The following is a 23,515-nucleotide window of genomic DNA, read 5'->3' as shown; positions in this document are numbered from 1 at the left end:
GACGTACAGTGTATTACTAATCAAAGTGTTTTTTATTCTACAAGAGCAGCAATCTAACAGACATTTTTAGTACTAAAGAACTTGAATAATTGTTTTCTACATCTTAAAGACTCATACCAACTGAATCATGAAGGAAAATATAATAATTTATTAAATGGTGTTTAAATATAAACTGCTTAGAAAAATAATCAAAGAGCCCTGCCTTATAACATAAACCAAAATAAAGTCCAGATGGCTTAAAAATTGGTAAGTAAAAACAGAAACCACAAAAAAGTTACAGAAAAAAAGGTAGATAAACATATATATACAAAATCTTGGGAGTACGGAAGAATTTATTTTAAAAACATAAGGAAAGTACTGATAATAAACTTGCAACCTAATTTAGCACTTTCATTACATAATTTTTATAAATTAAATTTATAATCTAAATTACAGGGAAATCTGTATGTTTAACTTAATATAATTAAAAGGCAAATGATAAACTGGGAAAGATATTTGCAGAGTTAATGTCCCTATATATAAAGAACATTTAAAACCAAATTTTTGAAAATGATGGTAGAATAATGTGCAAAAAACAAAGGAAATCCACACCACACCATACATATATGAAACTATGAAAATAAAAATGATTACATCCTGTATTGATAGAATAAAAGAAATAGGCTGAGGTGAATACTGATATTTTTCTGTAGGTTAAATGAAAAATGTCTCAAGGTTATAAAAATTTATACACTTTTGTATCTAAAAATTTCCCTTCTAAGAATTTATCCTATATTTTTATCCTATATATCCTATATATTACATTTATCCTATATTTATAAATAATCAAACTGGGCTGCAAGTGTATAAAGCACAAGATTTCCTTATTCAGCATTATTCATAAACAGGAAAATGTAGCAATAAAGGACTATATCAATTAAGGGAGGTCCATAGACTGAAGAATAGACAGCCATTTAAAAAACTAGATCTATAAATGAAACAATGTTTAATGATATATTGCTAAATTCAAAAGTTATAAAATAGGAACAATGTTTTTTAAAAATAAAAAATTATATATGTGAGAAAAATTTTAGAAAAATAACCAAAATGTTAAGTGATTATATTCAGAGACTGATATTAAAGGTGATTTTTTAAAAATTTGAATTGTCAGGCTTCCCTGGTGGCGCAGTGGTTGGGAGTCCGCCTGCCGATGCAGGGGACATGGGTTCATGCCCCCTGCATCGGCAGGTGGACTCTCAACCACTGTGCCACCAGGGTAGCCCTTAACGCTTTTTATTAAATTACTCAAATCTCTAGGTATTTCTGGCACTAAGTAGCCAAAAAAAAAAAAAAACTGACAAGATTTTCTTTCATAACTTTAGTCTATAATCTGTGAATAATTCATGTTTTATTCTTTGAAATTAGGTACATAGTATATATTATATAGGTATATAATGTATATTTTTCTAATTATATACCTAAAAAACTAAGAAAATACAGCAAAATATTAATAATGTTATCTCTAAATAGTAATTAATTAATGGGATTTTCATTTTCTTATATCTATAGTCTCCATTTTCAAAATTTTCTATAATGGTTATGAACTACTTTAAAAATAAAAACAGTTGACTTTAAATTACATATATATAAGATAGATATATAGTCACACTATGTTTTTAAAACAGGTAGGAAAAAGATACATCAAATTATTTACAGTGCTTATTGCTGGCAGGTGATGGTTTTTCTATTTCTTCTAATTTTCTGTGTTCCAACTTTCTTAGAAGAACCATGTACATTTATAATGGAATGACTAAACTATATTTTCATAAATAGAAGGACACAGATGAAATTCTAACTTATCAAGAATGAAAATCAGGAATTCCCTGGTGGCGAGGTGGTTAAGAATCCACCTGCCAATGCAGGGTACACGGGTTCGAGCCCTGGTCTGGGAAGATCCCACATGCCGCGGAGCAACTAGGCCCGTGCGCCACATCTACTTAGCCTGCGCTCTAGAGCCCGCGAGCCGCAACTACTGAGCCCACATGCCTAGAGCCTGTGGTCCGCAATAAGAGAAGCCACCGCAATGAGAAGCCCGTGAACCACAACAAAGAGTAGCCCCCGCTCACCACAACTAGAGAAAGCCCATGCGCAGCAATGAAGACCCAATGCAGCCAAAAATGAATAAATAAAAAATAAATTAATTTTTTTAAAAAAAGAATGAAAATCAGACCTTTTCTTTTACATCTTTCAGAAATGTAAGTTAGAAGAGGTTTAAATCATCTAGTTTTCTAATATCTATGATATTTAATTGGTTCCAAAAGTAGACTTTTCAAAGTATGGTATCACAAATTATTTTTCAGGCCACAAATCTTAAGACTTTAAAGTTTGATAAGAATTGGAGAAAAACTGCTGTGTATGGGTATTATTATGTATTGTGTGCATGTGTGTGTGTGTGTGTTGTCCCAGCAACAAATGTTGGCTACTATCATTGACTTACCTGCAGAATGAAAAGACTACCAAGTTATAAAATATAATATACATGCTGATAGTCCTGATTGGAACAGTTTATCTTTTATACCTTAAATAAACATTTATTGAGCACTACTATATGTTTTAACTTTAATGCCTAAATAAACCTTTGTTTAATATCTAAAAAAATGGAAAAGGAGGTAAGAAATTGACAATTCAGAGTAATAATTCATTTTGAGTTGTCTATGTCTAAGCCATTAGAAATGGAATCTATTAAATTCTTTCCACATTATCATAAAAACACTTCTTACCTGCCAGTAACAAACTGCAACAGAAGAACTCTCTCCTCTGGAGTAATATCTTCCACAACTTCCCAGAACCACTTAAAAACAACAATAAAAAACTTAGCTCATATTTCAGAGCAACTGCAGGCTTCTTAGTACCAGAGAAATATGCAATATTCATAAAGCATATTTTATTCCATGAAACTCATTTATCAAAAAAGATTTCATACAAAGCGCTCATATGCAATTCCCATGAGAAGATTTAGGGGAAAACTTTACTTTGTTAATTAATGTAGGTTTTCATCCAATAGTGCTGAAAAGCTTACAAGATTAAATAGCAAAACTTAACTTCATTCTAAGCTCTGGAGAGACTTTACCTGAATAACTGGATCTTCTCTTTCATAGCCACTTGTGTATTCAGTATTTTTTACCCAATCACTCACATCAATTTCTGGCATGCCAGAAAGCAGTAGCTCCTTTGGGGAAGAAGCAAAATATTTCATTAGTCTTCTCTGGGGAAAAAAGTGATTACATTTAAATAGTAAATTTGCCTTAATTAGAAACTAATCCCATGTAAAACTGATTTATTTTTGTAACAGTGTCTGCAAGTCATCAATAACAAGTACTACCTGAGAGAGAACCCTTGATACTAATAATCTCAAATATTGTGAGATGTGGAGATGTCTCTACACTGATACAATTTAATTAAAACATGAGATAGGGCTTCCTTGGTGGCGCAGTGGTTGAGAGTCCACCTGCCGATGCAGGGGACACGGGTTCGTGCCCCGGTCCGGGAGAATCCCACATGCCGCAGAGTGGCTGGGCCCGTGAGCCATGGCCACTGGGCCTGTGCATCCGGAGCCTGTGCTCCGCAGCGGGAGAGGCCACAGCAGTGAGAGGCCCGCGTACCACAAAAAAAAAAAAACAAAACCATGAGATAACAGTTTACCTTTATATAGAAACTCACATGCCACAACAGTTTATATGTGCAATAATTTTGTGAACATTATCATCTTTGATTTATATATATTTTATGAATTTGTTAAATTCTATAAAAATACTGTACTCTCAGTATGAAAGTGAAAACAAAGACCTAAATAAATCTGGGTTAAGCAAACGAAAAGATCAAGAAACCCTAATCACTAGGAAAAAAAGGAGTTATTATAATAAAAATAGTTATTATTTTTAAAAAACCAAAACACATTTAGGCCTTTGAAGAACTCTATTCTGGAATAATTCCAATCCAACTTTCAAGTCAAATTTCTCCAAGGTGAAAAAAAAATGCAATTTTCCTACTAATGACTTTTGGTATCCTTCTTTTTTCCAGGAAGATCATCAAACAAACAAAATATCAATCTAATAACTAAGAATGAATTAATAATGGCAAAAGTATTTACCATCATGTTCCCCAAGAGAAAAGAGAACATGAAAAAGGCTTGTCCAAATCTCTGAATCAGCCCGTATTTCACAGTTGGATGTGTTTACACAGTAAAGTGAGGTAATAACTAGCCTAAGCTTAACACCGACAAGCCAGAATAGCAGAGTTTGTTATTGCAGAGATAGATACCATGTGGTTCAAAATCACTTCTCCTACAGCAATTCCTCATAATATATACCTGCCTAGTATAGAGTATGCTCCTAGTATAGAGTATGAAGGCCAATGTAAGGTGGTGTCTCAGAACTCTTGGGTGTTTCTGGGATCTATTTAAGGAGTCTGCAAGGTTCTCCCTTTTCCAACGTATCTGAGGCTGGATTTTCTCCATTTAGTTCAACCAAGCAACATATCACAACAGATTATAAGCAGAAGCAGATATGAGAACCCAGTTTCTCCTATTAAGCCAGATATTAAAGAAACTTGCAAAGATATAAAACAATGCCACTTCTCCCACTATTTTTGTTTTATTCTGGAAAATGCAGTTTTAATTTCTTAAATGTTTTATTTATGTTAATATGTAATGAATTGTTATTTTTATGTGAATTAGTAAAAAATTTTACATTTCTGTTTGAATTTCAAATACAGTTAAGTATCAATTACTATAAACCACATAAACAAACTCTTTTCTTTTAAGGGGTCCTAAGACCAAAAAGTTTGAGAACTGCCTGTCTAGGGTGTGTTTTAGTCCTCCTTGCCATAGTATTATAAAATACTTTAACTAGATGAAATCATTCTGGTACGGTGCATTTTATCACCCCCAAATACATTTTCCATCTTCCTTTGCACATTCTATGCCCCAAGAGGCACAGACTGGCTCTCTTGCCTGTTGGTTTCAGGTTGGGCTCCATCACTGGGCAACAGGCAGGAGTCTGCAGGTAAGGGCATTTTCTGCTCCCTCCCTGCTTCAGTACATCTTTGCAGTAGCTATGTCTCCTCAACTAGAGCTGCCACCTGGTGGCCCCCGGTGGTTCAGGCTCTCACCGGGCTCCTCACAGTACTTCCTCCACTTGTCTTCAATTCTAGGGGTGATAAGGCTTTTCCACTGTTGCTATTCTCTGGATGCCTCAACCATACCTTGTTTCTTCTTAACCTGCCCATGCCTCTTTAAGTTCCTCCATTAAAGTTTCTTTATTTGAACCATCTGGGGAAATTCTGCTCCCTGGCAGTACCCTGACACAGATCTGCCAAAAGGAATATGGATGATTGTTACATGTTTCTTGTACCCATGAGTTTAATCCTCTTCCCTTCTAGGCTGAAGATAAGCTTTTAATAATATTAAGTATGCTTTCACTGTTAATAATTGTGAATAAAAATGAGTGAGAGGATATTCTCTCAAGAAATTTGAAGCATTTCATGAACATCATATGTTATGACTTTGTGAAGAGGACAAAAGATCTTTATTATCCCATTTAACACCTGGGCAAAAAAAGTTATTAAACTGACTGAAAACAGACGAAATTGGAAGTCCACAATACAAAGTACATATGCATATAACAAAAAGATTTTAAATCCCAATCAATAATTTATTATTTTTTTAATATATATATTTTAAAGTTATATACTTTATTTTTGGCTGTGTTGGGTCTTTGTTGCTACGTGTGAGCTTTTCTCTAGTTGCGGCGAGTGGGGGCTATTCTTCATTGCAGTGCGCGGGCTTCTCATTGCGGTGGCTTCTCTTGTCGCGGAACACGGGCTCCGGGCGCGCGGGCTTCAGTAGTTGTGGCTCATGGGCTTAGCTGCTCCGCAGCATGTGGGATTTTCCCAGACTAGGGCTCGAACCCGTGTCCCCTGTATTGGCAGGCAGACTTTTAACTACTGTGCCACCAGGGAAGCCCCTATTTACTTTAAGATTTTTTTGATGTGGACCATTTTTAAAGTCTTTGTTCAATCTGTTACAATACTGCTTCTGTTTATGTTTTGGTTTTTTGGCCCTGAGGCATGTGGGATCTTAGCTGCACCCCCTGCATTGGAAAGCAAAATCTTAACCACTGGACCACCAGGAGAGTGACAAAATAACTGAATTGGTCTGTTGGAATTAATTAGGTACAACATATATAACCCATAAACTAATAGTCAGGAACTGAGTCATGCAGGTGTTCACAGCTCTTAGCTTACCTAGAGTTTACATGACTCAGTGTTTTAATATCCTGGTACCACCATGGATAAACTCATAAGCAGCACAGTATGGCAGGACAGTCCCTCAGACATTTGAGGAACCCCTCAACTGTAATAATGTTATAGATACAGTAATCACAAAATGTTGTCACCATTTTTGAACCTGATAATCACCTCTTGACTTGAGACTGCGTTCTGTCCACAAATGGATGAATACACATCCAGTTAAGGACACTGATGCTACTGGATACCTTCTTTTCACTAAAACTCTAGAATCTAACCAGTATCCTTTAACTCTGATGAACATCTAGCTTAGATGTTTGCACAAACTTATTTAAAAAGTTTTCTATCCCAGTGTAGCAGAGCCCTTTCCTACGAAAGACACAAAGTCACACCAAAGGTTCTAAAACCAAGTCCTACTTATATAGTTCACGCCACTGAGAGGCAATACTGATGAAGAGAGACTGGGCTGTGGTCAGAGACCATGGGTTCACAGTCTGGCTGTAACACATACTCTGTGAACATGAGCAGGTCCCATACCTTCTTTGGCCTAGTTTTCCTCATCTGTAAAATGGGAATAAGAAGTTACCTCAGGGGTCTGATGTGAAGGTTTTAAAAGTTAATACACATGAAGTACCTGGCAAATACTAAGTGTTTAATAATAATAATTATCATCACTGCATAAGTAAGCATCATGCCAACAACACTGCTCTTCCAAAACAATCCCACCATCTGAATCAGCTCAACTTAGTAAAGCCAGAGTAGAAGACAGACTAGGAATCCTGACCTAACTTCTAATGTAAGAACCACAATTAAAAACTTACCAGTAGCAAACCTAAATGTAAAAGACAAAGGAATAAAGTTTTCAGAAGAAAATACAGGAAAACACTTTCATGACCTTGGAATAAGAAACAGTTTCTTAAACAGGACACAAAAAGCTCCATTCATTTAAAAAAAAAAGAGAAGAGAAAAAACAAGTGATAAACTGAACTGCGTTAAAACTAAAAACTTTTATTAGTTAAAAGACACCAGAGTAGAAGATCTTCATAATACATATATCTAACAAAGACTCCTATAAAGAATATATAAAGATTCCTACAAATCAGTGTTTAAAAAAACACAAAAAACAGAAAACACAACAGAAAAATGGACAAATTACTTGAACACTTCAAAAACAGAGTACACAAATGGCCAATAAAAACACACTCAATACCAGGGAAATACAAATTAAAATCACCAGGAAATACCACTACTATTCCACCTGAATGGTAAAAATAAAAAAGAAAAATATCAAATGCTGTTTAGGATGCAGAATACCCAGAACTCTCATAACCTGTTGGTGCGAGTGTAAACTGACATACTACTCTGGAAAACTACTTGCTAGTATCTACCCTAATGGAATAAATGCACCCCCTAAATCCCAGCAATTCCACTCCAAGATATATAATCTACACAATAGCCTGAAACTGAAAACTACCCACCAAATGTCCATCAAGAGTAGAAAAGACCAAAAAAAAAAGTATATTAACACAATGAAAGTACTACAGAGCAATGAAAATGAACACATTACAACTGCTTGCAATAATACACATGATTCTCACAAACAAAAAGCTGTGCTAAAGAAGTCAGATATATTCTAGGTGATTATTCCATTTACATTAAGTTCAAAAACAGGTAACCTAGTCTATATTATTAGAAGCCAGGAGAGTGGATACCCATGAGGGGTCAGAGTGACTGGAAGAGGACATGAGAGGGATCTGGGGTGTTAGGATTTCTCAGTTTCTTGATCTGGGTGCTGTTTCATGGGTGTATACAGTTTGTGAAAATTCATCAAGCTATACATTTATGATGCATGTACTTTTCTCATGTATATTGTAGTTCAATAAAAAGTTTCATTAAACTCAGTATCAGTAAATTATGAGGCAAAGTTTTTCTCAGTTATTTGTGTTGTTGCTATTTGTTTTTTATACATAGGTCCAGAAAATAATGTAATTTTCTGCTTAACAATTCATAAGTATGCCTCCATTTTTAAATACTAAAAATAGTAACTTTTATGGTTATACAAAAACTAGACAAGTCTATGCTAAATAAAACCATTCATCTTAACCGTAAAAACACAACAAAAAAACCTCAAAACTAACATTTAGTGAAACTAAGTCACCATGGACTTCAACATTATTTAGCAAATTTTGTCCACTACTATACTAAGACATACTATGAGTGATAAATTGAAAATACTGGTATATGTAAAATTAACCGGTACACACCATTGTACTTATTCATATATTAAAATGAAAGGCATAGGGTGAAACTAATTTTATGAGACAGAATAAAAGCCAAAGGACACTTTTCCACTGATCTAAAATTTATTATTCCAAACTAAGAAAGCAGCTGTACTCTATTTAAAATATTGTGTGGTTTTATTAAGGAGTTAGACAACTCAAAGAGCTTACAAATAATTTATTACCAAAAATAAAAGAGAAAAAAGGAAATGGGGGAAAATGCAGACATAATTCATATAAAATCAGAAATCCTGTTAGATCACAGTAAAGGGCAAGCAAATTAAAGAAGCAAAACAAAACATTCATTAAAGACTAGGGGCCAGCAAAGACAGTGGACTCCATACATGGTTAAAATGGAAAATTATAAAATTATATAATGATGAAACAAGAAGCTGGAGAAGATAACAGAAATACAAGAAAATCCCTCAGTCAATTTTTATTTTTGGAAAAAATAAAAGGTACAAGAAGTTACTATCAGTATCCTTTACCTCATACAGCCAAACAAAAAATTTAGAAATAATGTGAATATTGCTTTTGGGAAGATTGGCCTTCAACATCTCCCACGTAGAACACTTTGGAAATACATTACATTTTTCTTTATCACCAGCTCACTCCATTCCACATTAAGAAATTGCTAATCTGGTTATTAACCTTAAGAGAAGCACAATCACAAATCTTATACCTCCCTAAAAATCAACATTAAACCATAATGTCTTCTACATTATTCCATTCATCATTGTGCTCCAAAATTATTTCTAAACTACATCAATTGGAGTTTTGTGTTGTGTTGCATAACAACAAAAGAACTGATGTTTGGGACTTCCCTGGTAGTGCAATGGTTAAGAATCCGCCTGCCAATGCAGGGGACACGGGTTCAAGCCCTGGTCCAGGAAGATCCCACATGCCGCGGAGCAATTAAGCCCATGTGCCACAACTACTGAAGCCTGCGCTCCTAGAGTCCACACTCTGTAACAAGAGAAGCCACCACAATAAGAAGCCCGAGCACCACAACAAAGAGTAGCCCCCACTCGCCGCAACTAGAGAAAGCCCGCGCGCAAAAACGGAGACCCAACACAGCCAAAAATAAATAATAATTTTAAAAAAAGAAGTGATGTTTTTCCTTACCAATTCATATTCATCAAAAAGTTGTATGAGGGAAGGTGGAATGAACATATGAAAGCCCTGTAAAAAAGCATTAATCTGAGGCTGAATGGCTCTTGTCATTCGAAGTTCAGTGACAAGCTGGACATACTCCGCCTATTAAAAAAAAAAAGTTTCTGTGATGATTTCTTTTTAATTTCACGTACTTAAGACACTATTGATATAATCATTTCTCATTTAAGAGGTAAAGGTTTAGAATTAATTTGGCAGAAATATTCATACACCTCAGCAAACCAGTAATCTACCATTCACTAACCTGTTTAGGCCAAAATCCTAAGAATCAATCACCCAGGTTTCTCTCACACCCTCTATCAGCAAGTGCTATCAGATCTACCTGAAAAAACATTCTCAATCAGACCTTGTCTCACGACCTCCACTTTTAGCACCTTGGTCCAAGCCGTCATAATCTCTCACCCGGATTACTGCAACATCTGGTATCACTGCTGCCTCTGTTTGCCTCTGTTACTGCTTCTTCACCACACCAGAGTGACTTTTTAAAATTACGTATAGATTTTTTATATATAACTCAGATCACATACCCTCCTTCTCAAAACCCTACAATGACTTCCTATGACACTTGGATTGAAGTCCAAACTCCTTTCCTAGTCCATAAGGCCCTAAATGACCCAGCCTCTGCCTTGCTCTCATCTCATTTCCTTCCACTTTCCCCTTTGCTCCCTCACTCTATCCCCCAAACACAAGCTTGCTCAGGCCTCCTTGTCTCTATACTTCCTGGTTTCTCTGACTGAAATCTCTTACTAGACTGTAATCTCTCTGTAAGCAGGGGCTCTGTTTTGTTTACCAGTATATATCCTCAGCTCTTAAAAAAGAGGCTGTCACTTTGTAAGTGTTCAACAAATAATGTGATGAATGCATACATTCTACAAATTCATTTAAAACACACTTAGAACCTGATAAAAAGACTCATTTAAGTGTAGCCTATTTGATTCTGAGTTAAGGTAACCTATTTTCACACATTTTCTTTTAAAATACACATCACCATCATCTAGAACAGTGTCTCTTAAAATTTAACTAAAAAAATGTATTTTGGCTCAAACAAAATGAATTATCATCACTCTCTGTACATAAACCCTACCATTGTCATTATTCATATATTTTAAATTACAACTAAGTGAAACTTTTAGAGTTAAAAGCAACATGCTGTATATGGTTCTCACCTCCCAGGAATGAATGCTCTAAACACAGAGGGAGAAAACCTATTTTAGGCCCCTTCCTTTAATATATTTTTTTTTTTTTGGCACTAATCTGATGCTCTGTTCCCCCTGCCAAAAAAACGTCAGGCACTGAGCCAGCAAGTTATACATGATTCCGGCTATGAATTCTCCATACATCTCAGACCTACAGAATTGTCACAATGGATTACTCACAGCTCTCCCCAAACCCTGCACGGCTCCTTCTGCAATCTGGCACGGGGAAAGCTACTGTCTCTGCTATTCAATCTACTCCCACCCCAAATCCCACTCCCAACCGCCCAAAGGTTCTTCTCCATTGTATAGGAATTAATCAGTTTCTACAAGTTACATCCAGGTAGTTACTAGAGAGAGGGAAATAGAAATGTGTGCCAAACAATCAAACAGAAACACAAACTAAATTTTCAGGATCCAATCTAAAAAAATAATATATATAACACACTTCCAAGTAATAACCAGCAATGATTTCAGCATTAACACGTGATTATCTTTTAACTGATGTCTGTTCTAACTAAACTGCTTAATGAACATACTAAAATTTTTCTCCTCCATTCATTCATTAATAATTATATATTTCTCTCAAGATGTTTTGCTTTTATAATCTTAAGGTACTATTCACTAATAATTATTCAAGACCTCAAATTATGAAGCATGAACTGCTCAAGTGCACTTTATTTTAATTTGCCATTGTATTCCATATTTATCAGAATAGTACACACTCTTTTCTATCAATTAATTCCTATTATTTCCTCATACATTCTATTTTTAAAAATTAATTTCACAAATATACTAATGTCCCCTCTAATATTATTTCCCACATTTATTTTTGTAGCTCTGGCCCACAGTTATTAGATATCAATTTGTGAAAAATCAGCTCCTCCAGATACCAGTCTCCACATTAAGTTAATTTAAATATGGACAAATCTTGGTCTAATTATTTCTCAGTAAAATAAAATCCAAGCCATCACAAAGTCTCCTGAGTTGTTTAGTAAAGTAAGAGTTTTCCAGGTAGTTGAAAGACAACTGTGTTTAAGAGAAAAAATCTGAATCCAGCTGCTTCTAAAATGTTTCCCTGCCTCCTTAAAGAGCACATCCTCAGAGAGAGTAACACACATTAACGTGTTCTTGATGACACAATTATTACTATGAACATCCACTATTATCATACACTAACATTCTGACGGTTCATACTGTACAGAAATACACTGGTTGCATTCCCACCACCTACGAAGGCATCGAAGTGACTCATCCACACACTTCATGCCCTTGAGTAACTACATCAAATACCTTAAATGCTCTAAGGAAACAGTCAACATGTAGATGACAATCAGTCCACAAAACACTGGCATAAAGAGTTGTTCAAATAAACATTAAATATAAAGGAAACCTAAAATCCCACTTCATTCTAAGGTATTTAAAGAGATGATATAACTTGGGTGTGGGGGGTATTTTTATCCCCAACAGATGTATACGTGCTCCCACCTGAGTTGTACTGTTAATTCTTTGAGGGCATAAGATAATACCAGATGCCACAGAAGTAAATTGGAGAATTAACTATACTAAAGAATCTGAGTTAGTACCTGTTCTGGTGAAATAGTTATGTTTATAGAAAGCTTTCAACTTACAAAGACTCAGCATAGAGATAACAAAATTAAAAAGAGCCTTAGCAACTTTTTCCTAGCTCAACCTCTGAGCCTCATAACTGATATAAGATAGGTAAGCAAAGAATAAGTGCCAAGGGAAAAATAAAAACACTAAGATTGAGATTCAACTTTCAGATATTACGTTCCAGTTAAATTGCATGTCTAGTTACAGAAACATTTTGTTTTAATTATCTCCTAGTCTTCTGAATGTGTGCAATGAATAATATCACCCCTTGGAAATCTTCCTTAAAATTTTAACTTCTTTTCAGGCTTTGAATCTAAATTATGTCTTCTTATGAGGAGTGGTGGTAACATTGAAAATTGACACCTTTTTTTTGAAGCTATTTTTCTTCTTGAAAATTTTTTTCACGATTTTTGAAAGAGATATATATGTATCATGTTTACTTAACTAATAGTTAACTTTTAATAGTGAAAGCAAAATGTTCTTATCCCAAGTAAGCTGATAAACTTGGACATACTTGTAAAACTGTTTGAAATAGTTAGTTTTACTTTTAAATTAATAGTTTAAAATGGCATTATGACTGGCATAATTCAATTCACCATTTGAATATAAATGCTTTAGTAATAAAAGCTTCTTTCCTGGGCTTATCCACTTGATTATTATTGCTCTGGTATGTAAGAGTTTTCACTGAAAATTTCTCCACTGAAAACTCAAAGGATACCAGATTTCTTCTGCAGGAATAAGCAGATATAAGAAAAAAGAGAGGCACATTTTTACAATGTAACATTTTCCAATAACTTATCCTTTACCAATATATTCTTATTTTTAAGGTCACTAATTAGTTATAAAGATTGATAGTCTGATAAAAATCCTATTACATCAGTTTCCATAGAACAAATTCAGTCATTGAAAATAGTGACTCTTCAGGTTACCATTACAAGGATTTGGTGATTTTTTTTTTTTTTTTTTGCGGTACATGGGCCTCTCACTGTTGTGGCCTCTCCTGTTGCGGAGCACAGGCTCCGGACACGCAGGCCCAGTGGCCATGGCTCACAGGCCCAGTCGCTTTGCGGCATGTGGGATCTTCCCGGACCGGGGCACGAACCCGTGTCCCCTGCATCGGCAGGCGGACTCTCAACCACTGCGCCACCAGAGAAGCCCCGGATTTGGTGATTTTTAAAGTGAATTTTTAGAATATACTGACTAAAATGCAGAGGAAAGTATGTCCTCCTTCACTGACAAAAAGATACTAAAGATAATTTAAAACTCAATCTAAAAATACATACATACACTCAATATGGAGAACCTTAGACCTAAACTGTTTTAAAAGTTTTCAGAGTAATAAAAAGATCTCTCATAGTATACTTTTCTGAAGATACACATAGGAATCCACTTTAAGTCAATAATCTATATAAAAAAAAATAAATAAAAAATAATCTATATAGACAAGCTTGTATTTTGTACTTGGATGGGTATCAAATGTGCTTGTATGTGAAATAAATCAAATTAAACTAGCAATAAAATATAAGGTATTAACCAAATAAAAATGAAATGGAGGAAAACATACTAAATTTTTAAATTGAACTATAGTTGATTTACAATGCTTTGTTAGTTTCAGATGTACAGCAAAGTGATTCAGTTATATATATATATACGTATATATATATATTCTTTTTCATACTCTTTTCCATTATAGGGTATTACAAGTATTGAGTATAGTTCCCTGTGCTATACAGTAGGTCCTTGTTGTTTATTTTATATATAGTAGTATGTATCTGTTAATCCCAAACTCCTCATTTATCCCTCCCTCCCCATCCTTGCCCTTTGCTAACCATAAATTTGGAAAACACACTAAATTTGTATTTGCTACCTTGTTCATATTCAGTGCCTTAGTATATGAGAGGCCCAGCAGTTACACAACCATACAGACCTCGATTAAAACTGAGGGTCTAACAGTTACCAATTTTGGGCCCTTAGACAGTTATTTGACTGTCTATATTCTAAAGAAATATAGTGTCATAGTTACAAGCTCAGGCTTGAAATTTATAGACTGTCTGGATTCAAAACCACCACTTATTAGTCTTGTGATTTGGAGGAAAGCTACTTAACCTCTCTATGCTTCAGTTTCCTCACCTGTAGAAAGGGGTATCTATACCTCATAGGATTGTTTAAGTGTAAGTTAATACACATAAAGCACTTTTAACAGTGCCTAGCACATTATAAACACCTAATACATGTAAGACGCTTTTATTATTAAAGCTGTTCCCACACTGAATGAATAGAAATAACTATCTCAAAAGGCTGTTAGAGTAAATGAGAAATGCATAAAGAGCACAACTCGAATAAATGAAATATACACAAAGTACTCAATAGGCAGTGGCTATTATCATCACTAGAGAATACAACTGATGTGATGAGGTTGATGACTAGGAGAATGACACCACCCCCCATCATTCTAGAGCCCATCCACCTAAGTGGCTCATCCTGGAGTCCTTCTTCTTTTTTACCTTCCCAAACAGCTAATTACCATGTTCTACAAATTCTACATCCTCAAAAGATGTCTCATTTTCTCCATCCTCACTGCCACTGTCTTATAAAATCACTCATGCATGCTCCCCAGAGCAACGCCACAATCACCTATCAGTTGCCCTGACTCCAATATTGCCCCATTTCAACCCATTTTTCACACTCCAAGTTGAGATTGGTGTTGTTTTTCTTAAAAAACATAAATTCAGTCATGTCAGTGCCCTCTACAGCATCTGCAATCATCCCTAAGCCTTCAGAATAATTTTCAAATTTCTAATTGTGGATGCAAAGTCTTTCAGAATTTGGTCCCTGTCTACCTCTCCCACCTTATCTTTTCCCACTCATTTACTTTGCAATCTACGCTAAGATCTACAACTCTGACCTACCTGTGGTTCCCCAAACAGACCATGCTCTGCCATCTCTGTGCCCTTCTATAAGCCCAGAACATGTCCTTCTCCCTTTCCTCACTCCTATCTGACCACTTAATGCTTCTCCTCTATAACTCAACTTCCATGCCACCTCCTCCATTCCCTGATATCTGTCCCATCTCACCCCCCCATTTTGTTCTCTCCCAGACTTAATGAACTTTATGATTAGTATGGTAAAAGTGTTGTTAACACTTAAAAGCCATGGAGCTTACTCTTCAGTACTAAGAGCTAGAACTGAAGGCCTAGCAAAAATATGTCACTCCTAACTTAAGGTTTTATGGTTCCACAATTTTATCGTTTGGTCAAGAATTTAAAAGTGAAAGTGAAAAGTTAAAGCAAAACTTTTAAAAATGCTGAAAATACTATTTAAATGTAAATGTTCAGCTCCTGGTAATTCAGCCATTTTCTAAAGTGAAACCAAGTGATCTTATTTTTTCCTCTAGATTTTAAAACAAATCATTGACAGATATAAAATTGAATTTAAAAGAGAATTTTATTTCAATTATGGAATATATACTGTTCTGCCTACATTACTTGTATTTATTAATATACTTCTTTTTAAACAAAGGTATTTTATCTATTTGGTTTCAGTCTACAATTACCAAAGCCTTTCAATAAAATTTAGGAATAAATGACTCCCCCATGTGGAGATTAGCTTACATCGACTTTTTCTTACTAACATGCTTGGCAAGTCACTTAAGCTTCAATATGCTTAGAAATTCTGACGTTGATGCCAAATGTGACAATTATAACTTTATACCTAAAGTTAAGTAAGTAAAAGGCTGACCCTAGAGTAACAGAAAAAGTTCATGACAGAAATGTATGTTAAAATATAACAATAAAAAAAAAAAATATAACAATAACACCTCTAAAGAACACGGTTTGAAAATTTTATTTGTAAATTGAATAATTTAACAATTCTAAATCAAGTGATCAATTTAAGATGTTAGTATGTTTTTAAAGATTTTTAATTTTAAAAAATCAGGTTGCTTATTGCACAAACATTAAATGCTTAAGCATCAACAATTTGATATACAATTACACTTGACCTTTACTAGTAATATTAGAAAAATGAGAGGCTCATTTTATTGTGAGAAATGTTTGTATCAGAAAAACAAAAGCTGAGAATTAACATATTAATGATTGAGATCCTGCTTTTACCTCTATATTACTGAACCTCATCATCAAAGTTAGCCTGTCATTAACAAAACAATGTCAATAATATAGTTAAATAAAAACGTGCTAAACTTAGAAACAAAACATCCAAGCTCTTTCATGTTATAGCAATATTCCAGCCTCAGGCTAGACTCACGATCAAGCCTCAATATAAGTGTATTCTTATTTGTTATTATTTATTAAATATCTTCCTTCTTTCTAGATTTTAATACAAAAACACAAATGCAAAAGAATAAAATACATATTTTAAAAATCTAAACAAAAATCATGTCATATGGAAGAGAGGCTGTTAGGAGATACAAGTATAAATATAGCTATCTACCATGCAATTGTTAATGAGCCTTTCCACTTTTCATATATCTGAGAGGAGTGACAAATCCAATCACCAGAGAGTGTATTCACAGATAGGAATCATGTATGAGATTCTCTCATGAAAAGCAATCACTTGCTTATAATGAAGATTTTATGACTTCATTACCCCTAATTGAGAGGAGGTAGCCACTGTAAAATAAAATAATAAATGCACTATGAGGTGGACAATCTAATAATTAGAAGATTTTATAAAAATTTCCATTCACTGGCAAGTTCATATAGATTCAAAAAATTATTTTAAGCATTTTACTATTTTAATCTTCCAGAGTTTAACGTGACTCATTATATTAAATCAAGTAAGATCTACCTCAGTGTGATTACTTTTACTAACAGGATGAAGAACCTTATACTTGAAACTAGGAGACCTGGGTTTTGGCCCCAGCTTTACCATTAACTCTTCAGGCTTCAGTGTCCTCATGTGTAAAACGAGAGGGTAGACTAAAACTTCACTAAGTATAAATGTACAAAAACTCAGGTCCTGATTTTATATTCATAAACTAAATTTCTTTTTTTTTTTAAATATGTAAAGTATCTAAGTTTCAAAAGGTAAAATTACCTAGCTTAATTTAGGTCTTCATTCCTATAGATATGTGAAACCTAGGAACCTATTTTTATAGAAAACTATCCAATAAAAACTAACTTTTGTGTTGTGTTTATCAGTTTAAAAAATGCTGGTACCAATTCTGTATGGGAGGTATTATTATCCCAAGCACACAGAATAGAAAACTGAGGCTCAAAGAGGTTAAAACACAGCCAAGTCTTTTGGCTTTAAAAAAAAAAAAAAAACAAACTACATTTTACTATATCTCTAGTCTACAAAATGATTCAGTGGACATACTTTTTAAGTTAGCTGATTCTGAAGCTGTCTTGGAATTATAATCCAATAAAAGGAAAGGAAAAAGGTTTTAGTCCTGTTTTACCAGAAGTTGCTACTGGTAAGTGATAGAACTGGAATTCCAAAACCAGATTTTCTGACTCCCAATTTCCTACATAATCTATCAAAACATAAAATAAAGCTGTATTATATATTAAAGTAATATTAACTTTCAACAGTGTAATTTAAAACGTGCACCAAGTTTTTAAAAAATATGTACAAACAGGAGATATAATAATAAATAAAAATAATCAAGTTATAAAGTTAAAAAAAGATCAAGTTCAGAGGTCCCGTAGAATTTACTGCATCCCAAAAGTGTGTACAAAGTTTAAACACTGGGATTTCTTCTCTCTATTGGAACTATTAATATCGTACTTCTAAAACATGAAATAGGGATCTAGTGCAAATATGATATTGATGTAAGTTTATATTTCTAATCAAATGTTTTGATATGCAGATGCCCAACTTACACAATCAACTGAACTATGCTCTAGGCTGCTTCAGGAACTGCCTCAGCATATCTAACACAACAATGAAATGATCCTTTATAATTCGAAGTCTGGTATTTGACGGTTTAGTTAATTTAAATATTTTATCTGTTATAAATGTTACAAAAGTCTAACAGTAAAAGTTTTCCTGGCTAGTGCCAGGAGACTTAGAGTAATTAGCAAACTATCAGGGGTAAGTTACAAACAATGGCTAAGGTAAAAATTCAAATACTTACTTTGTTATTTTGTGTTACAAGAATACTTCCACCCCCAGGTTTCAAAGGCACCTCTTCCATTGCTCCAAACACATCAGTCTCAACAGAAAAAGTTAGTTCTAGACCCAAATCACTAATATCATTATCTAAAATCCACTGCAAATTTTTGGCATATTCTGGATCAATGGATGCCACATCTTGGTAATTCACAGGAATACCTAAAAATGCAAACATACAGCAGTTATATTCTAAATGTTTCTGCCTTTCCTTATCTGTTTAATGGTGAAATACTGCCCTCTACAGATACTCTGTAAAACTGCAAAATATAATCCAATTCACAGCATGATTTAAATGAATGTTAATTCCTGAATTTGGAAGTCTGTAAATTTAAGCTTACATTTCTACAATGTAACCTTTCTTTGAAACAGCTATTCAGGAACTTATTATAAACTTTAAAAAGTGCCAATTCTCTTAAGTATATTCATATTAAAATGCATTTTTAGCATAAACATACACACACTAAAATGGAAAAAAAAACTTTTTTTAATCAAAAATGTAGGTTATTTTTTTCTCTCCCTCAGGCCCCCAAATGCCTTACATACACAGTCTCCAATCAAAACAAAAATTATTCACCCAAAATGCCACCATTTATCTACTTAATTTTCGCTAGAGCCTATAAGAAAAACACTTTAAATAAATGCCTAAGGAAATAACAATGGAGCCATACCAAGAATGTGCTTGTAGAATGATCTCGTGAAGTAAATGTTCACCAGCTGCCTATGGTTCAGAGCTAATCCCAAGATCTGTCCAGCAAACCGGAAATAGTTCAAGTGATCGGGATTTACATAGGAGTTGCTATTAGGTTGAAAAGTTGTTCCTATTAAAATAAAGACAAAATAATTTATTTTTAAGACCATGCATAAGAGAGATCATTTCAATGCAGGTAAATTAGTTCACATACAACTTCAGCAAAGCTAAGGTTACATTATGTATAAACGTTCTTCAGCGAAGAAAGTTCTTTGTGGAATATTTAATAGTGGAATTGGAAATACTAATCATTAATTCACACATTTATCAGAATAAGTCATTCTGCAGAGAGAAAATTTTAGAATACTTTTCACTGAAAGTAGTTGGAAGAGGTGTCAGAGAGATCCTAGAAATACATACACACAATAGTGGAATTGGAAATACTAATCATTAATTCACACATACTTATCAGAATAACTCTTCGTGCAGAGAGAAAATTTTAGAATACTTTTCACTGAAAGTAGTTGGAAGAGGTGTCAGAGAGATCCTAGAAATTCATACACACACACACACGTTTTCCCAGGCAGTGTGGAAATAACTACTTAGGCTATGAATTAGGGCAGACATTGTTTCATTCACCTGTACATGCCCAGCATAGCAGGTATGCACTACCATTTTGCTCCTTAAGGAATTGAGCACTACAAGAGAATAACTAAAATTTTTAAATGTACAACTATTTTCCTCATGACAAATAATCAAGTTTGAATAAGTACCACTGAGGTATAAAAGTAAAAACAGCATTAGCAATAGTTATTGACTATTGCCAAACTCTAGTGCAATGGAGGGTAATTCCAGTTACATGAAAAAAAAGTCTGGAAATAAGATAGTGGTGAATGTACTTAATGTTACTGAAGCGTACACTTTTAAATGGTTAAAATGGTAAATTTTACGTTATGTATATTTTACCACAATAAGAAAGTCTCAAAACCAAAAATGTAGTGCAATGGAAAAACCTAATACCAAGATCTCAACTTTAAATAACCTTCCTTATTTTTTCTGTGTGACCACTACCTCTCACTCATTCAACAAATATTTACTGAGTTCATGCTATTTACTTCTCTTCTAGGCACCTGGGCAAAAAGAAAGACTGATAAATCTAATGAAATAGCATCAAAAATAAATAAACAAAGGAAAAGTGAAAGTATTGGAAAGTGAAATGTTTGGCCATTGAGCATACATATTTTAACTCTTTGTGCTTTGCTGGTCTTTGATTTATCAGTGCTGGCACTGGACTATATTGCCATGACCAGTAAGTTTACTTAGATACAAGGTACACATTTGGAAGCTTATGGCTGAATGACTTAAAAGGGCCACATGAAGCTAGTCATCCACTGTTAAGTACCTTTTGAGAATCATTCCCAGTCATGATATAAGATTGGGTATTAAAAGTCAAAGCAGGGACTTCCCGGTGGTCCAGTGGTTAAGAATCCGCCTTCCAATGCACGGGACGCGGGTTCGATCCCTGGTGGGGTAACTAAGATCCCACATGCTGCGGGCAACTAAGCCCACGTGCCACAACTGGAGAGCCCGCCCACCGCAACTACTGAGCCCGCGAGCTCTGGAGCCCACGCACCACAACTAGAGAGCCCACATGCCACAACGAAGACCCAGCACAGCCAAAAAAAAAAAAAAAAAAAGTCAAAACAAAGTTTTGTGAGATGAAGAAAGACTTCAAAGACAAACATAACCATTATTCCAAAAATACAATATTCTGAGAATAATCAGAAATACTTTTACCTATTTCCTCCCCTAGGTCTGTGTATAATTCCTTCTCTAAGTACTTTCTGGGAAATTTGGGTTATTAAAAAGAATAGATACAGAGAAGTCAAAAGAAAAAAAGGAAACACACGGGGGGAAAGGTCTTCAGGAAATTAATAATTTTTAGCTCGAAAGTGAATTAAGATAGAATATAAAGTTTATGTCATGTTTTAAGTTCAAAACCAATAAAACTGTGACATTTCATCATCTCAGAAAAACCCTATTCAATAAGAAAATATCATTTTCACAGAATAGTAATAATAGCATCGGGCTTCCTTGGTGGTTCAAGCCGTGGTCCGGGAAGATCCCACAATGCCGCAGAGCAACTAAGCCCGTGCACCAAAAGTACTGAGCCTGTGCTTTAGAGCCCGCGAACCACAACTACTGAGCCCATGTGCCACAACTACTGAAGCCCACGCACCTAGAGCCCATGCTCTGAAACAAGAGAAGCCACCGCAGTGTGAAGCCTGTGCACCACAATGAAGAGTAGCCCCTGCTCGCCTCAACTACAGAAAGCCCACATGCAGCAATGAAGACCCAACACAGCCAAAAAAAAAAAAAGAATAAATAAAATTAATTTTTAAAAATATTTTTTAAAAAATAACAATAATAGCATCTAATATTTATTTCTGATTTCTATGTGCCAGGCACTGGGCTAACCATTTTTACACAACAGCTGATTTCCCACTATATTACAAAACATAGGTTATCACCATATTCAAATAAGGAAATCAAGGTCCAGAAATACTACATTTATTGGATCAAGATCATAGCAGAAAAAGGGACAGAGCTAGGATGCACATTCAGTGGAATGTGCCAAAGGCCAAACTCTTAGCCACTCTACTACACTACTATTGCTCTATAGTAAGCATCTTAATTTAATTAGAAAGCAAGTTTTAAAGAAATTACTACATACATTAGGTCTATCCAAACATTCCCCACATTTAGGAACCCTATATGTAATTTTCTTCTTGTCAACTAAACGTAAGAACATGAAAATATTTCATCTATATTTTATTAATATTACAGCCCCAAAGAGAAGACATACATGGCTCACAAAAAGGACGAATCAGAAACTATGGTCTATGTGCTTCATCATATTACCTGCCATAAATTTGCAGAATAAGCACCTCAACTAATGATTCCACACCAAATCTGTTTTTCAGATATGAAACTAAATAAACAACTCAGAATAAGTGACTATAAAGAAAAGAAATAAATCTAAAATACAATGTTTTAATGCTAAATCTTGCTGCAAAGATTAGGCCTAAAAAACTAGGGCCTCATCATACTTGTCGTAAAATCACGAAGACACTAAGTTCATCTCAGAGCAAAGAATCAAAGGTTACAGAATTAAAGTAGGAAGTCCCATATTCCTAAATAATTTCAAATACACTGAATGTGTCTGAGGAGCCCATCACATAGGTGAATATCTGCAGTTCTCTAGCATCACTGCAGCCCACCCCCGCTTGCCTCTCATACAGTCATCCTTCTTATTCAATGGAGATTTGCTGCTGGTTTGGTTGGATACAATAGGAAACTACAATTAATAAGACATTCTCTCCTTATAGGAGAATTTAAACATTGGGAAAGAAAAATTTTTCAGGAAATAAAAGCAACCGAACAAAGCATTTAAAAACTGAAATCCCACCTTCACTTGGATGTAAGTCTTTATTAAGTTAAAGAACTCTCAGGTATATCTTATACAAATGAGGTGGTAACCATTGCCATTTAGCGTATCAAATGACAATTCAGTAGGTAGCAAACATCATTTCAATGACGTTTTTATTTGCATTACATGATTAAATAAGAGCTTTTTAGTTACCAAGTCTTAATCTTTTAAAAGGGCTGAAAACAAAGTTACTATAAACAAACAGATTATAAGTTAAGATTTAACACACCATGATTTCTAGACTTTGTTTTTAATGACCAATAACTTTTAAGAGTTGGAAACTCAAATAGGGTTAGCAAATTTTAACTTTTCCAACACGGACTTGTATTTTTTTTAAGTTCATCTACTAGCATGATTTTATAAAAGGAAATTTTAACTCAAGAAAGGTAGACTAAAGGACGATCCTTAAATTGAATAAATTTAGTTTTATTTTATACAAAGAACTGATGAAAACTTCCTTGAGGCCAGCACTAGTCCTTGAGACAAGCATTTGAGAACCAACTGTTCAGAGGAAAGAATGCTAGGCTGAGTCAGGTTCCACTCAAGATCCTACCACTCATTAACTGCTAACATAAGCAAAAACCCTGAATTTCAATTTCCTCTTCTATGAAAAGGGAATATCCAACCACCCTAGCTCACAGGGCTAGTATAGGAATCA

General features: G+C 34.5%; 1 protein-coding gene across 7 annotated transcripts in view; it reads right to left on the bottom strand.

Moving 5' to 3' along the window:
• Positions 1-23,515, bottom strand: part of HACE1 (HECT domain and ankyrin repeat containing E3 ubiquitin protein ligase 1) — a 94,974-nt gene that overhangs the window by 6,273 nt on the left and 65,186 nt on the right. For 6 of the 7 annotated variants that reach the window (XM_060167787.1, XM_060167790.1, XM_060167789.1 and 3 more), the window contains 5 exons: positions 19,348-19,497; positions 18,642-18,838; positions 9,690-9,821; positions 3,110-3,208; positions 2,760-2,830 (listed from right to left, as the gene is read on the bottom strand). In XM_060167787.1, the coding sequence (XP_060023770.1) occupies positions 2,760-2,830; positions 3,110-3,208; positions 9,690-9,821; positions 18,642-18,838; positions 19,348-19,497 (649 nt within the window). Of the gene's footprint in view, positions 1-2,759; positions 2,831-3,109; positions 3,209-9,689; positions 9,822-16,548; positions 17,173-18,641; positions 18,839-19,347; positions 19,498-23,515 lie in introns of those variants that run through there. The other variant, XM_060167791.1, reaches the window with a different exon arrangement.

Source organism: Lagenorhynchus albirostris, chromosome 12 (genome assembly GCF_949774975.1).
Source record: "Lagenorhynchus albirostris chromosome 12, mLagAlb1.1, whole genome shotgun sequence".
NCBI classification, from domain to species: Eukaryota; Metazoa; Chordata; class Mammalia; order Artiodactyla; family Delphinidae; genus Lagenorhynchus; species Lagenorhynchus albirostris.
This window is presented reverse-complemented; position numbering and strand designations above follow the sequence as displayed.